The 17,157-nt window shown below is 43.4% G+C and overlaps 1 protein-coding gene across 3 annotated transcripts in view; it reads left to right on the forward strand.

Annotated features, from left to right (window-relative positions):
• The window catches only part of Mre11 (MRE11 homolog, double strand break repair nuclease), a 50,006-nt gene that overhangs the window by 9,529 nt on the left and 23,320 nt on the right, over positions 1–17,157 (forward strand). For all 3 annotated transcript variants that reach the window (XM_038323752.1, XM_038323751.1, XM_038323753.1), the window contains 9 exons: positions 108–195; positions 1,404–1,545; positions 4,260–4,374; positions 7,113–7,298; positions 8,420–8,591; positions 11,948–12,028; positions 12,627–12,753; positions 14,746–14,849; positions 15,959–16,132. In XM_038323752.1, the coding sequence (XP_038179680.1) occupies positions 108–195; positions 1,404–1,545; positions 4,260–4,374; positions 7,113–7,298; positions 8,420–8,591; positions 11,948–12,028; positions 12,627–12,753; positions 14,746–14,849; positions 15,959–16,132 (1,189 nt within the window). The remainder of the gene's footprint in view (positions 1–107; positions 196–1,403; positions 1,546–4,259; positions 4,375–7,112; positions 7,299–8,419; positions 8,592–11,947; positions 12,029–12,626; positions 12,754–14,745; positions 14,850–15,958; positions 16,133–17,157) is intronic.

Here is a 17,157-nt window from a genome sequence, read left to right on the forward strand (position 1 = left end):
TCTGCAGACAAGTGTTTGTAGTTGCCTAGTGCATAACCGCTTGGAAGGAACGTTTTAGGGAAACAGCTTTATCCCTTACAGAGACTTTCACTTTGTTTTCTTTCAAGGTTTCCATGGGTGAACTATCAAGATGGCAATCTCAACATTTCCATTCCGGTGTTTAGTATCCATGGCAACCATGATGATCCCACAGGGGTAACTACACACTTTGTTGGAATCTTCAGAATGACATTGGATTAGTGTAAAGCAGCATCCCTTTTTTCTTTAATAATTTGCAGTCAGATTGAGCAATGAAGTCAATTTATTATTGTTTACGTTTTTAGATTTCTTTGTTTGATTTTGAATGTGGAGTAAGAATTCTTGTAGGAGAGAGCTGTGCTGTTTTTTTCTTTGCAGTACTGAGGGTGGAAACCAGGGCCTGACACATGCCAGGTGGCAACTCTACCTTCCCCAGCCCTCTTTTTACTGTATTTCGAGACAAGATCTCGTAAGTTACCCAAGCTGGCCTTGACTTTGTGATCCCACCTCAGCCTGTAAGTAGCTGGAGTAGCCACTGATCCAGGGCCTGCTGGGGCCTTGCTTTTGTTTCTTCGGAGTTTTGCTAACAGTGACTAGCTGGGAGTAGGGGTGACTGCCTACCTAGAGCTCCTCAGCATCCTTGATCTCCTGGATTCTCACTGTAAAAAAAAAAATGATCTTTTTCTTTAGTATTTTTAAATCTAGATTCAATTATTTTATTCCCTGTTTGATATGGAACACTGGACATCCCAATACAAAGTACCTTTGTGTTTTCTCCTGTCACTTGATAAGTCTATGGTCATATATGTACCCACCAAAAAACAAAACTCCATTTGATTCCAAGGCACTTACTTCACCGCTGATGTTGGATTCAGTGGCCAGGGCATCATGATACTGATGAGATACCAGCGTTGCTCTGCTGTACGCTTTTAGCCGCTGTTGGGGGTCTGTGGCTGGAAGAAGGGAGCAGCTGCTTACCATTGGGACTTTGTTTTCAGAAGACATTGCTGTGATTTGTTTTTGTAATTAAGGGTTGAGTGTCCTTAATTCAAAAAGTATTAAGCTAAAAGTGCCACAAAAAGAAAACCTCATAGTTGAGCTGCAGAAGTTTTTGGTTTTAGATCATTTTAGGTTTTGGATTTTCACCTTGGAATTCTCACCTGGTGTAAGATCTGCACAAACATTCTAAAGTCAAGAAAACCCTAAATCTGAAAGCACTTTGATCCCAAGTTTTGTGAGTAAGACACACTTATCCTGTAGTCTACAGAGTGTGCTTTTGATGTGGGAGTGTGGTGATCACCCAGACCGTAGACCGGTGGGATGGTTCTCACCCAGACAATCCTTTTCTGGGGTCAAACTCAATGCTCTTTAAACCTTTTGTACAGGCAGATGCCCTCTGTGCCCTGGATATTTTAAGCTGTGCTGGGTTTGTGAATCACTTTGGACGGTCAATGTCTGTGGAGAAGATTGACATTAGTCCAGTTCTGCTGCAGAAAGGAAGCACGAAACTCGCTCTGTACGGCCTAGGTAGGTGATGGCCTTAGGTCAGATGGGATTCCATTGTCCCCTTCAGTCAATAATTGTGTGAAGAGTCTGCAAATACAGTTTTAGAGCTGGTGTGGACCCAAGGAACTTTCAAAGAGGGAGAAGTCAGACAATTGTGATTATTCCTTACTGATAACTCTAAAAGATGGTGGAATGCTCTGGTGAAAATAGTTTTGGTATTTCTAAGGACCAGTAGCTATTCATACTTAATGGCAGTTTTGGCAGAAAACAACAACAAACAAAACTCTGCTTCCGTCCTATTGTTTTGGACTTTTCTTTAGAGTCACTTTTATAAAGCTGGATGATAGAAGGGCATGCTCTTTAGCAGAACTGCGTTTTGGTATCATCGAAGTCTACTGGAGGTCAGAGCATCCTGTCTAGTACAGTGGCACTGGCCTTTTTGGTTTGTGAGACTGAAATCTGGCTACTCTGAGTTGTGATACACTAGACATAAGAGATAGGAAGACCCAGTAGTAACAGATTATATACGTTAAAATTAATTTTGCTATTTTACTTGTTTCAATGTGACTGGTAGAAAATTATTTATATATCTCATGCATTAGTGGCTCACATATGCGTCTATTCTACAACTGACATCTTATTATTAAAGCAGATTCAGAAATCTGCTTTACCCTGGGTGTGCTATTATGTGCTTGTAATCCCAGCACTGGGGAAGTAAAGAAGGGAAAATCCTTTTGGCTCACTGGGCAGCCAGCATAGCCAGATCAGGAAACTACAGACCAGTTGGAGGCTCTGTCCTCAAAGTCAGGTGGATGGCACCCAAGAAGGACACTCAAGGTTGACCTCTGTCTCAGCCTGCCCATCTCATGGGCATGCTCAATGCTCACACACACACACATACACACACACACTCACACACACACACACACACACACACTCACACACTCTCTCTCTCACACACACACACACACTTTGCTTTGTTAGTGCCATTGTTTTCCATTTCTTTTTTTCTTTTTAATTTGTTTTTTTGTTTGTTTTGGTTTCTTCAAGGCAGGGGTCTCACTATGTAGCGCTAGCTGTTCTGGAATTATTCTTTTGACCAGGCTGGCCTCAGACTCAGAGATCTACCTGCCTGTGCCTCCTGAGTGCTGGGATTAAAAATGTGCACAACTACTCCTGGCTTCTGTTTTCCTTTTCTTTAGTTTTCTGTAGGAACACCTTTTTGCTAGACTTTATTATACATGAATGAAAAACTAAACTCTGTTTTTAAGGAATACATTTAAAAGTTTCTGTATATTTTATATTTCAAATACATTTTTGTATTTTAAAATTTATTTTTATGTGCATTGGTATAATGGTGTTAGAGTCTCTGGAACTGGAGTTACAAACTGTTGTGAGCTGCCATGTGGGTGCTGGGAATGTAGCCCTAGGTCCTCTGGAAGAGCAGTCAGTGCTCTTAACCATTGATCCGTTTCATCAGCCCCTGTATCTCAAGTATTTTTGAAGCTAGAAATAATATGTAAAGTCCATTTCTTGTGCTTTATGTCTGAATCTGAGATAGAACATGAAGAGGATAGACAATTTTAAAAAGCCATTAGCAGTTTTAGTGTCTGCAGTATTGGGCATTGTATCTCCAGAAAAATGGCTTGCTCTTACAATGAACTGTGTCTTCACTGTTATCTGGGGCAGCCCCTTCAGTGATCCATTTTCCTCTCGAGCTATCCATCCTATTCTGTCCTCCTTAACTGGTGTCTGCTCCATCCTAAACCTAAAGAATATGCTTTGTGCTCAAGTTCTCAGAGTCCCACCTCCACCATCTCCCTTCAGTGATGCCCATCTGGAGCCTATTGTCCCTGTGCGCCCCACAGTTCTTATACCTGTGGGTGTTGGAGCAACACATGTTCCCTCACATTGACAACATACTCAGCAGTTACCCTTCCCTCAGCCTGTGTCTTCAGGTTTTACCAACATATGTAGTGCTTTACATTCAGGTTTTCCTGCCAGCACAGCCTTGTATGCTGGGCTTGCCCGACCTGTGTCCACTCCCTATCTCCTCTGTACATCCAGATGTCTCTGTGCGTCCAGTCACTGGCTCTTCTTCTCTTGTTAATGTGAAGTAGCAGCCTTGGTTAACCCTCTCCAGCTCCACAGTTATTCTCTGTGTTCATGTCTTGGCCTTTCCTCTTAACATAATGATGACAACTTAGTACTGTTTTCTTGGTGTCTTCTACCCAGACCAAGACAAACCTCTGCATATGGGAAGAATTATTTAAAATCATTAAATTATTAAAAAGCACAAACTCAGTATATATAGTAGTATTACACTTTAAAACGTGTTTTAGAAAATCTCATCCCTTTTAGTGTTCATTTCTGTGCGTGCTGTGTGGTGTATCATAGCTGAGAAGCACGTTTACATCCGTAGTGAAGGGCTGGCGGTGGTGCTGCTCGACATCCTAGTGGGAATGCAGGCACAGGAGATTCACTCATTTCTCTCTGCATGCTACCCTGATTTCCAAAGTGGAAAGTGTTCTTTGAATGCGACTGAGTGCTGTTGTACGTGAACCTGGGGCACTTGTTAGTAATACCATTTATACATGTGATTCCAGAATTCAGATACACATCTGAACAGAAAAATGTAGTCCTTTGAGAAATGCATAATTTAGAAGTAAAGCCTGTTTATTATTGATGTCCACAGTAGGAAAACAAGTTTAAAATAGTGTTGTGTCCCTCCCCAGGGTCCATTCCAGATGAAAGGCTCTATCGGATGTTTGTCAATAAAAAAGTGACCATGCTGAGACCGAAGGAAGATGAGAACTCGTGGTTTAACTTATTTGTGATCCATCAGAACAGGTAAAAATACTCTGAAGTAAAGCACCGAGGTTCTCAAGATCTGTATGTGCAGGACTTTAGTACAGGCCTGACTGCTTCACATCACCAGCATGGGTTCAGGAGGAGTCACACTGCTTTGTGCGACTTCAGACTGAAGCCAGTTCATGAAGATTAATAACTGTGAAAGAGTGTGTGCCCAGAATAGGCAAGACACAAGAGTGACCCTAACAGACACTGAAGCGTGGACCAGTGCCATTCCTGTAGCATCCCATCTGCTTCCTCATATCCCTTAGGAAACATTATTTGGGTTGTGAATTAATCATTCCATGTGCTTTACTGTGGACTGTATTATCCATAGAAGATACTTAGTATGTCAGGAATCGCTGTGTGTCACGGACAGTAAGTGAGTGTTTAATATTACATTACTGAATTTTATCCTTCCTGTTACTGATCTGTAGTTGTAGTTTTCTTCTGTTAGTGAACATTTTATTTCACATTTTTTGCTTTATAAAGTTTGATGCAGTGAGTACTTTCCCTACACATCTCAGTGTGTGTGAACGCCTTTCCAGAAACATAGCTAGAGCAGCTGTTTGCTTTGTTGTTTGTTTTTACAAGACAGGGTATCTCTGTGTAGCAGCTCTGGCTGTCCTGGCACTCCTCCTGCCTCTGCCTCCCGAGTGCTGTGATTAAAAGTGTGCGCCACCACACCTGGCCTAGATCAGTTGTCTTTTGCTAATGGTTGTAGGTAGTTTATTCTGTTGGTAGAGTTCATGATGGATTGGGAGGAAGAGAAGCCAGAGGAAGCGTGGTGTGTCCTGTGATCGCTACAGTGTAAAAGTAAGGTGAGGTGGTAGGAATGAGTTCAGGAAGCTGGAAGGGGAGAGAGACAGAGCTGAAGAAGACTCCAGGATTTGGGCCTGACCATGCAGTGTATTTGAATGCATTTAGGCTGAGTGTTGGGTCAGTGCAAGGCTTCAGGAGGTAGATTTAGGAGTCTGTAACGGTCTCAAGTGTGTTTTGGGATGCGAGGGTTCCTCAAATGAACTGCCGAGCATTCCCTTTTTTGCCTCACCTTGCGCTGCACAGGGAAAGGTGGAGGAAAAACCCATTATTCCAAAAGATTAAGCCTGTTGAGGGTTGGTGTGTGACAGCTCACTGCAGAAGATGGTGATACTCCTGTGTGATCAAGTAGACCACAGCTTGCCCCTCAGTGCAGTTCCCACTTTCTCTTTTGAAGTTAGTGTTGGGGGAAGATGTTTTCTGAGTATATGAATACCTTGTTTCCCACAGGATTGCTCAGTTGGGTGTGTGCCAGGCACCCTTTCCATTTGACTTATTTCCACTTTATAGTGACCAGCTTGGTTCTTGTTGCAGAAGGAGGGATACTGAAGCTAGCAAGAGACTTTTTAGTCTCTCAGCAAGCTGGGTTGTGTGCTCTATGAAGGCACCATGGCATCGTGCTATGTTTGAGTGTGTCCTGCTTTTCCTCACACCCTGCATACTTGACTCACACAAAGACATACGAAGCACAAAGGCCCTCGGCTTTCTTAACTTTGCTTTCCATCTTCCCTGAGGGTAGCTGCAGTTTTCCTTGCTGTTCTCTCTATAGTACCCTCACTGCCTGCTCTTCCCTGCAGGGCACTCTGTCCTCTCAGGTGGATCCTTCCTCACAGAGGCTGCTCATTCTAAAAGCACAGCCTTCAGATAAGGTCATTGTACTTTAGTGTTTTCTTCTAAAATAACCACCTTATTCCTTCCTTTTAAAAAATTTATTTAACTTTATTTTATGTACATTGGCATCAGATACCCTGGAACTGGATTTACAGACAGTCGTGAGCTGCCATGTGTGTGCTGGGAATTGGACCTGGGTCCTCTGGAAGAGCAGCCAGTGCTGTTAACCACTAAGCTATCTCTCTGGTCCCTATTCCTTCTTTCTATAGCCAGTAGAAGTTAAGCATCACTGAACACACTTAGGAGTGTGTTCTTTATCACAAGTTTAGATTTAACTCAGTTTTTAAAATATGTCTGCTTCGTGGGGTGTGCAATCAGGACCACTTGTGGGTTTGCGGTAGACAGAGCTGGTTTTCCTGACTTGCCCAAAGTAGACTATTCTCTCTGTTAACTCTGCCATCTCCTTCCAGTGCAGACCTGGCTTCCTCGTGCTTCCAGTCAGGCCTCTGGTTTGATCATATCCTGCAAATTTATAAACCTGTGCTCTGAAATTCAATAGAATACACATCTATAACATGAGGGGGCCAAGCCTGCTTGTTTGTTGGGGTTTCTGTCCCGCCTGGTACCCCACAGCCGGCAAGCCCCAAAGAAATAACACAGAGATCTCTATAAGTTACAAAGCTGATTGGCCCATTAGCTCTAGCCTCTCACTGGCTAACTCTCATATCTTGATTAACCCATTTTTCTGATCTATGTTAGCCATGTGGCTTAGTACCTTTTTCAGTGAGGCAGATCACATCCTGCTGCTTCGGTGGTCTGGGCAGGAGTGGGAGGAATCAACTTCCTCCTTCCCAGAGTTCTCCTGTTCTCATTACATTATTTCTACTTCCTGTCTGGTTTTCCCGCCTATATTTTCTGCCTGGCCAATCAGCGTTTTATTTAAAACATGATTGACAGATTACCGACAATTCTCCCGCACCCATCCCTTGGGCAGTTTCTGACATGATATATGTAGATCTGTGTAGACCTAAGATGAAATGCTCCCTTACTGCTATGAACTTATGTTCTGCTCTTAAATCTTGGTGTAGGAGTAAACATGGGAGTACCAACTTCATCCCAGAGCAGTTTTTGGATGACTTCATTGACCTCGTTATCTGGGGCCATGAACACGAGTGTAAAATTGGCCCAACCAAAAATGAGCAGCAGCTCTTCTATGTGTCTCAGCCTGGAAGCTCAGTGGTGACTTCCCTTTCCCCTGGAGAAGCTGTGAAGAAGTGAGTACTTACATATTCTAAGTCAGTTCTTAAGAAATCCATGCTGTAGGCTGGTTACCCCACATCCATGGTTTGACAGCAGAGAATAGCTCGCTTAGTTTCAGATTTCATTCGTTACTGTGTGTGTGAAAGAGGGAGGGAGGGAGGTGTGAGGATGCGCATATGCCATGGAACCAGTTTTCTTCCAGTTGGCTTGGGTTCGAGGATCAAACTCAGATCTCAGGCTTGCAGACAAGTGCTTAACTCACTGAGCCGTCTCTCTTCCCCTGCAAGTCACTTTGTGTGTGAAGGTTGAGTTTTGTAGTTACACTGTTTTCTTGGTTTTGAAGGTTCCCCCCCATCTCATCTCATTTATTCCTAGGTAAATAAAAAAGTGAAAAAATCAAACAAACAAGCACTTGCTGCTTTAAGAGAAGTAGTACAGATAACTGTTGTTCACTTTGACTACTAAAAAGTAGGTAGTTTGGTATTAATTAAAATTAATTTAATAAAATGCCTCACAGTAGAATCCAAGAATTGGGTAAAACGGGCTCCCTACCAAAGTTCTAACTTTGCTGTGCATGCGTTTCTTTACCCACAATAAAATGGGGAAATGGTTTTTCTGTAAGTTCACAAAATGCCAACAACCTAAACTGAGCTTCTATAGAAGGTCTCACCCAGTGGTCCCACTGAGATTCTGATGGTTATGGTAATGTGGTATAAGGAGCATGGCAGTGGAATGTGTACTTGTGGTTTTCCCTGTGGCTCTGTCATGATCTGCTTAGCATTTTATTTTACTTTTGTCAGGTTTGTTTCGTTATGAAGTTGTATCTGCTCAGACAGGAGATGATGGAAGAGTACATTTTATTCTTATGAAGAAGAATGCTTGCCATTTTCTACTATAAAAAATTAAATTAACAGAAACATGTATTTTTAAGAGTATTCTTTTATAATTACTAAGTGAAAAATGGAGCCTTTTATTTGTCTGTGAAGGGATCACAGCTAGCCTCTAACTTGCTATCTTCCTGCCTCAGTCCCTGGGTTCTGGGATCACAGGCATGTGCCCCAAACCTGGTTGCTAGCTTTGATGCATCCATCTTCCTGAGGATGTCTATGCCTGAGCTCTTGGTTCCTCTGTATAGACACGTGGGCCTGCTGCGCGTTAAAGGGAGGAAGATGAACATGCAGAAGCTGCTTCTCTGCACAGTTCGGCAGTTCTTCATGGAGGATGTGGTTCTGGCTAACCACCCAAGCCTGTTCAACCCTGACAACCCTAAAGTGACCCAAGCCATCCAGAGCTTCTGCTTGGAGAAGGTAACTTTCTGAGCACAGCTGTGAGGTCTGAGTTGTCTGAGAAACCGCTGAGCAGAGGGACCTATGAAGCTGCAACACCACTGGCGCTCAGGAAATGAGGCCAAAGTCTTTTTGTTTTTTTAAGTGTAATTATTTAGATTAAATTTGTTCTTTGACAAGTTCATACATGTATATAACGTCCCCCTTCTCTCCCTTGCACCGTTGAAGCCCCCCCTCTCCTCACGAAGACATCTTTTCCATTTTTGTGTCTGTTTTGTGAGTCATGGGATTTAAACAGGGCCAGCTCCCTGGGCCTGGCATCAGTGAGTACATGATTGAAGATGACTGCCCCTTCTCCAGAACCCATCGGTGTCCAGTAGTTGGTCTTGTGCAGCCAGATGCGGCTGCAGTGAGTTCATGGTTGCAGTGTCGTGCCCACAGGTGATGTCTTGTAGCCATTCTTATCTTCTGGCTCTCACAGGTTTCTGCACCTCTTTTTCAGTGTTGCTGGGCCTTAGAGAGGGAAATACAAATGGATTTTGGGGGCTGAATATTTAGTTGCAAAGACTTTTTTTTTTTTTACATAGAAGGATGCTAGATGTAGAGAAGCTAGTTAACTCTCCCAGAACTTCTTTGGAGCATACACATCCAGTTTCCTCACTTTCATCCTTGTTACAGTTGGTTCATCTTCCTTGTGAAGACCCTGACTTTGGAGCTGGGAGGATGCTACAGTCCCACGCTTCCTATCTCCATTGCACACCTCCCACCCTGAAAGCTACTCCAAATAAGACTCCCTCCCTTTCTCAGCCTCTGTGGAGCTTCTGGGTGCCCTGCTGTAGTTGGGCTGCGCATTTTATCACATGTAAACGGGCAGCTTGCTAGCCTCACATGCTGACATGCTCAGTCCACACTCTGTCAGCTTTGGCTTTACTTTTGGTCTCGTGTAAGGTCGGAAATGGGGATAGTGATGGTCATGATCCGTACCTAATGCTGCTATGTGCTGTGTCGAAAGCTGTCATTAATCCATTCACAGTGCTGTGTGTGGTTAGGTTCTGCCTCCCATTTGCTCTTTCTTCCTTTGTTTCCCCCTCTTCCTTGTTGTTATTTTCAGGAATTGACTCCAGGGCTATGCAGATGATATTCTTTATGCAGTTGTTTCTACCATTGAGTGGGCTAGCCTGTACCTCAGATTAGGCAACTGGCCAGTGTCACAGCTGCAGGAGCAACGTGTGTGGCTTGTGTGGGACCTGAAAAGCTTTAGTGTGTGCAGGTTCCACGGTGACTGGCTTCTCTGACTCGGCTGACTAGGAGTGTAGACTTCTCTGTTTGAGGTTCCCTTTCTCAGATTACTCTAACATTGTCAAGTTGATATAAAATCACAATCCCTTTCCCTGCAGTCGTGATACACAGGCTGTGAAATGTCCTCTGAGGGTTTAACTCACACTGGTTGAGCTGCACTGCAACCCCTGTTCCAAATTCCAGGTTTTTCCTGGCGTTTTCTTTTTTTTTTTTTTTTTTTTTTTTTTTTTTGGTTTTTTGAGACAGGGTTTCTCTGTGGCTTTGGAGCCTGTCCTGGAACTAGCTCTTGTAGACCAGGCTGGCCTCGAACTCACAGAGATCCGTTTGCCTCTGCCTCCGAGTGCTGGGATTAAAAGCGTGCGCCACCACTGCCCGGCTTTTTGCTTTTCTTTTTTTGAGACAGGTTCTTAGCACGAGGCCTGGGTATTCTGGAATGTGGTTCTGCTGTGAACCTCCTGCCTGTCCCTCTCAGGTGCCAGGTTTCCAGCATGCCCCACCCTTAAGGAGAGTTATAAGAATCCAGAGAGGAGAGTGGTTGCTAGCAGCAGGAAATCATGCAGTGCATAATTTTGGGCTTTCTGATACAGTCCGTATTACATTGTTGTCACACTGTGAGGACAGAGCCACTTGTTAAGTTTTGTTGTCTTTTGAGACAGCCTTGTTCTGTTGTTAAACTGGCCTGGAGCTCACTCTGATAATTCAAACTCTCAGTCTTTGAGCCTCTGGAATGTGGGGATTCACTTGTGCTGCCATGTCCAGCTTCCCAGCTTTTCTGTGCTGCTGTCTGGCTGGTGGGTGCTCCATGCATGCTCACTGAACTGAGACTTGGCCAAGCAGATCTCCTTGAAGGTCTCTGTATCCAGTAGCATAGTCACCAGCGCAGGTGACTGTAGACTGTAAGACATTGAATGCCACTTTCTCAGTTGTGCTACCTACTTTTCAAGTCTCTGTGTCTGCATGTGCTATGGCAGCAGCACCAGATATTCTTGCTGAGGAGCCAAGCATGGTGCTACAAGCCGTAATCCCAGGATGGGGCATGTGAAGGCAGGGAGAGCAGGGCAGCTTTAGAAAATCTCAGACTCGGAGAAGAGCTCAGGCTGACAATCAGCTGCAGCCGTTAGGAAGATGTGTTGGGATTACCCTCTTGCACCTTCGTGCTCTCTGGAGCCATGTAGGACAAGTGATTTTGCTTTTGGATCTCTGAGATTTTATAAGCTTGACCTGGTATAGCATGAGGCAACTTCAGATATTGGAAACACTCATCTTGTTTACTTGAACTTTTCCAAGTAAACATTCAAAGGTTTCTGCAGAGTCTATGTGATGCCACTGGAAACCTTGATTTATTTGGTTTAAAGTTAAGGCAAGGGAACCCGTGTTGAAACATGATTAGAAATTGGAACAGAATCAGTGTTGTAGATTTTCTTGTGAAGGAGTTACATTAGAGATGGAAAAATTGCTGAGAATGTTTGCAAAAGAAAAATATTAAGGGATGGTGTAGGCACCACAAGGTGTGTTTAAAAGATGTTATTGGTGAGATGGGAAGTCAAGGCGCTGTGGAGATGCTGTGCAGAATTCTGTGCTGCTAATCCCACCCATGAGAATAAAGACCATTACCCAAATTCCTTGGCCAAATTAAGCAAGATTTATGTTCTGTCAGATAGGGCTATCTCCCTAAAGTGAGGTTTGAAAATCAGAATTGAACACAGGAGAGGGTAGGGTTTATATAGTCCCCAAAATATGAGGGGGTTTTCAAGGGATGGAGGATTTCCAGACGTTTGGTTATGTAGGAACTTGGCAGAATATTTTAAAATTATTTGGCAGAACATCTGATCTTAATCAGGATATATTCAAGGTATGAATCAGCTCCATAGGGTGGGAAGCATGGCAAATTCCAGAAACAGGTTAAATAAAGCATGGACAACTTGAATTTTGCAGCAAATAATAATGAACTTGTTCTGACCTCATAACAGAACGGCTTCCATCTGTAAGATGGAGTTAGGCTGGTCAGTCAGCAGCAGTATTATAAACTATGTCAGCCAATTTACACAAAATTGAACACTTGCCGTTTTTATTTTGAGATTGAAGAAATGCTTGAAAATGCTGAGCGGGAGCGGCTAGGGAATTCTCTACAGCCAGAGAAGCCTCTCATACGACTACGGGTAGGTCCTTTGTGCTAATTAAACCGTACTAGTTTTCATAGTAACACAGACTTCACATACTTTTCTGAAAAGTAGTAAGTTAAATGCTTAGCATAGAGTCGGCGCCAGCAGAGGCAGAAGTGGGAAGGCCTGAGGCTTGATCCCATCTCAGGTGAGTTTTGTAGGTTTGCTACTTTATTCATGGTTGCTGTCATTTCCTAAATGATCTGTCCTTGCTCAGCTCCCTTGCTCCACTCTGGGCACCCCAACCACAAACTTCTGGCTAAAGAAAAGAACAGCGAAAGTATCACCTTGTTTTCAGATAGTACCCATGCTGTGTGCCTAGGCTCTCACAGGAGATAGAGAACATTTCAGCATGCGGGGATGGCATTGCTCTATTGTCTTGAACAGGAATTGTTTGTGTAAACTTCACCTTCTGAGTGTTATTCTGTCAATAAGACAAATGGTTTAGCATCATCGTGATCTTTAACATAGAACATGAATTTGCAAATGTAAAAGTATTGAGCTTTTAGATTGATATAAATACTTTAGATGCCAAAAAAAAACCCCAAACAAACCTGTATTTCTCAAAAATTGGCACTGTTTCCTGTCTTTCCAGGTGGACTACAGTGGAGGCTTTGAACCTTTCAATGTTCTTCGCTTTAGCCAGAAGTTTGTGGATCGGGTTGCTAACCCCAGAGATGTCATCCACTTTTTCAGGCACAGGGAACAAAAGGGAAAAACAGGTAAGCTGGTTACTTAAAAAAGTTAAAGAATGCTCTAGCAGGATTTGTGCAAATCAGTCTTTGGTAAAATAAATGAAGATAGTAGTAGACATTTTAGTATTTGTAATGTTAGACAAAAAATGGTAAGGGAATATTTTATCTTCTCAAAATGAGCATTTGGAGTATTTTCTGATTATGTTTTATTTCCTTCTGGAGATAAGGTCTTGCTGTAGCCCAGTGTGGCTTCACACTCCAGATCCCTCCCCAGCATCCTGAGTGCTGGGTCTGCAGGCTTGCACTGTCCTACCCAGCTGTGTTCAGTCTATAAAGCAGTGGGGATGAATGAAGGCTTTGTTTGCAAACACAGCCTTTCAAACTGTGGTGCTAGTCACAGCACTCACAGGCCGAGGCATCTGTCGTTGACAGCACACCTTTCCTGCCATGAGTTGACAGAACATGCTTTCAACTTTTGCAGTTTTAAGTATTTTGACTTAGTGTATACATTGCTTCAGGAAGACCATACTTGAAGTCAAAAGTGTTCTGTAGTTTGGTATTTTTGATGATTGAGTATTTAAATTTTATAGACACTTAGTGTCCTCCTGTTAACTATAAAACAAAGTCATTAACTGAATAACGCTTTTTCATAAGAAATATCAGTCATGCTCGTTATAGAGGCCCTACCCTTTATAACTAGTAAGATTTCCAGCAGTGGACGAAAATAAGAATGATGGATTGGGAGAGATGACTCGGCGGTTAAGAGCACTGGCTGTTCTTCTAGAGGATACAGGTTCAATTCCCAGCACCCACATGGTGACTCAGTATTGTCTATAACTGCAGTTCCAGGAGATGCAGTATCCTCATCTGGCCTCCAAGCACTGCTAATACATGGTACATTTTCATGCACATTGAGAAAAAAAAATTAGCAAAATTTTTTAAAAAGTAATTTATGAATGCTGTGACTTCAGCCTGAAGCCATCTTTCAGATATTGACGTGTAGGCCGTATCATGCTGCCGTAGGACTCAGAAAGGCACGTGCAAGAGCTGGGTTCTGGATGTGAATTTTAATCTGTCACCTCTTATTGATTCCTTGACAAAAACCTTACCCTGTTTGTGTTTTATCCCTAGTAGAATGGCCTGGGAATACTTTTTAATTTAAATTTGAGTTGTGTGGTAGATATGATGCCACCCGGATATGTCTTAACTGAAAATCTCTTATTTTGGCCACTTATTACATATGTGACATTGTATAAGTTAATAATTGTCTACTGTTGAGACTGCTTCTTTGCAAAGCTGCAGTTGTTTTGTGAATGGCCTTCACATAGGGTCTGGCCAGTGCAGAGCAGTCCTGGTAATTAAAAGTAGTGTCAATGTCCTTGGAGCTCACAGCGTGTTTGTCCACCGGCAGGAGATGCCGTGAACTGGGCTTGTCTCCACCATCAGTGGCACTGCTGCATTTCTGCTGCCTTCTGTTGACTGCCCTCAGGAAGTCAGCAGAAGTGTGTTAATCATACTCCTGTTACCGTTCTCACAGAGTGCTGACAGGTGCTCAGGGCTGAGAGTCAATAACATTTCTCTTACCAGTCTGTAAGAGGCACTGTGGTTGAAACTGGCTTCCTGTATTTGAACTGGGGTGGGTGTGTGGTGGTGACATCAGTGGCTCTTTTGGGTACTGCTGTGCTTTATCGTGGGCCCTGGAAGCTCTGCCCACCACTTTTCTGTCATCCGTGGAAGAAGCGAGTAATATCTCTGTTCTTGGGGAGTGTTTTGACTCGTACTTCCTGAAAGGGTATGTGGGGTCTGGGGAGAGTCTTAGAACAGTGACCATAGCCATGGTCCTTAAAGATGGGGAGAATGTATATGGACTATGTGGAAAAAGAAATAAACTCCAGATGACATCAAGGCTATTAGCAAATTTGAGGCTTTTTTTTTTTTTTTTTTTTGCTTCAAAATTTATGTGGCACCCCCGAAGTGTTGGTGAGAGCCTAGCTGTTTCTCCCTGGCCCCTTTCTGTAGGTGAGGAGATCAACTTTGGGAAGCTCATCACAAAACCTGCTTCAGAAGGAACAACACTCCGAGTAGAAGACTTGGTGAAGCAGTATTTCCAGACCGCGGAGAAGGTAGTTCCTTACCGCTTATGGCTTTAAGAATGGCCAACAGCAGATTTTAGTGTGGTGTGTGCATAGTTCATATGTGAAGTGACTCCCTGGTGGCTCTGCAGTAGCCAGTACACTAGAGTGTTCTCTGCGCACTGCTGCTGTCTTTTGCCAGACTCACTAGTGTGTGGCTTGCCTGTCTTTGTTGTAAGTCTTGATCTGAGATTTTTAGCTTATGTTTGAATGTAGTTTTTAATTTAGTTACTTTTTTTTTAAACCTAAACAACCATGTGCTAGTAAAACTACTTGAACTTCTTTAGTTGCATTTATTTTAAAAAACACAAATCTGAGCCGGGCGGTGGTGGCGCACGCCTTTAATCCCAGCACTTGGGAGGCAGAGGCAGGCGGATCTCTGTGAGTTCGAGACCAGCCTGGTTTACAAGAGCTAGTTCCAGGACAGCCAAAGCTACAGAGAAACCCTGTCTCGAAAAACAAAACAAACAAAACAAAACAACCCCCCCTCCACACACACACACAAATCTGCTACCTGGCAACTGTGTAGGTCAGAAATGGCTCTGTTCTCTCTGGCCTAAAAACCAGGTGTCGGAGGGCCATGTAGGGAGAGTCTGTTTCTTAACCTTCCTCAGTCTCTCGCAGTTCTCAAATATCCTGGCTGGGTCTCCTTTGTCCATGCACACGTGTTGCATCTTGGTCCATTTCCCAGCTGGGCCTCCCTCTTCTACCTGGAGCACCCCCAACAATTTCCATAGTTTATAGCAGGTGATGAGGACCCTCAGTACCATCTGTAGCCTCAGACTTCTTCACCATAAAACAGTCACAAGGCCCAGAGTGAGATGGCAAAAATTTCACAACCATTATCTCCCCTCCCCCAATGGCTTCACCTTGTTTCCAGTCATCGTTCATGGCTTTTTCTGGGTACTGTCACAGCCTTTCAGACCCCTGAAGTTACAACTCTCTTTGACTCCTCTCCCATTTTTCTGGCCCTTGGCTAAGTGCTGCCTGCTGACCCCAGTGCATCCGTTTCCATAAGAGACTGTGTTTTCCTTCTTGGGGAGTCCCTGGCTGAGGAACATAGCACTTGTGCACCTAACAGCACGTGTTTCCTCCTGCAGAATGTTCAGCTCTCACTGCTGACAGAAAGAGGGATGGGGGAAGCAGTTCAGGAGTTTGTGGATAAGGAAGAAAAGGATGCCATTGAAGAGTTAGTGAAGTACCAGCTGGAGAAAACACAGCGCTTTCTGAAGGAACGCCACATCGATGCTCTGGAAGACAAGATTGACGAAGAGGTGAGCTGCTGATGTTGTGTTTTGTTTGGTTTTGATTGACTGTTTAAGTCTGATTAGTTTGGTTTTTTTAATCTATTAAAATGAGGAGTAAATTAGACTGTGTCTAGCAGCACCCGGAGGAGTTTGACACATGGCAGATGCTGAGTAAAGGTTGTTCTGTCCTGAGAAAGTGTCTTTCTGAGCTCCTGAGAGCGCTGCGGAGTAACGCTTGGCAGCATAAGAATTGCTGCTGTCTCGCCCTTTTCATTCGTTTTGATTGAGTTTTGAGTCTTACCTGGAGCATGTTTTCCCTCCGCATATCAAGGAGCGACAGAGAAAAAGCTTCCTTCCATTGGACTACATTGAAATTTAAATGTTGGCATGTCAAAAAGCAAAATTAAAGGGTATGAATGTGGAGAAAATATTTATGAATGTACAAAAGAAAAGACTAACACTTTCAATATAATATTAAAAGACTCAAATAAAATGTGAGCTTTAGAAAAATATTAAACATTTCAGTAGAGCCATGAACAAAAGACATGAAAAGGGAATTCATAAGGAAGTATAAATGTCTAGCAAGCTTGAGGACACAGTATTTAATCACAGTTAACCAAGACCATTAATATTACATGGATTTTATTTGTCAAATTTGACTTAAGAAAGCTGGCAGTAAGTGCCCTGCTGGAGGAGCTTCATGCAAGCAGCACGGCTGTGGGCACTGTGGGGTCTGAGGAGGTCCTTTCCTTAGTGCGGTCCCAGGGTGTGTCCTAAGACGACAGTCAGATAAAACTAGTGCACAGAGTAGGTCCCGCTAGTGCTGTCCTCAGTGCATAATAGTTGGGAAACTCAGTTTCATTGAGCACTGTCATGTAGACAACCTAGACGTTTTTATAGCTATTAATTACTAGGATTTTAGTCAGGTGCTATGCATGCTCATAACCCTGGTGTTTAGATGGTGGATGTAGGAAGATCAGGAGTTCGAGGTCATCCTCAATACATAATGATTTTCAGTCCAGCCTAGACTGCATAGACCCTGTCTCAAACAA

This window comes from Arvicola amphibius, chromosome 3 (assembly GCF_903992535.2).
Source record: "Arvicola amphibius chromosome 3, mArvAmp1.2, whole genome shotgun sequence".
NCBI classification, from domain to species: Eukaryota; Metazoa; Chordata; class Mammalia; order Rodentia; family Cricetidae; genus Arvicola; species Arvicola amphibius.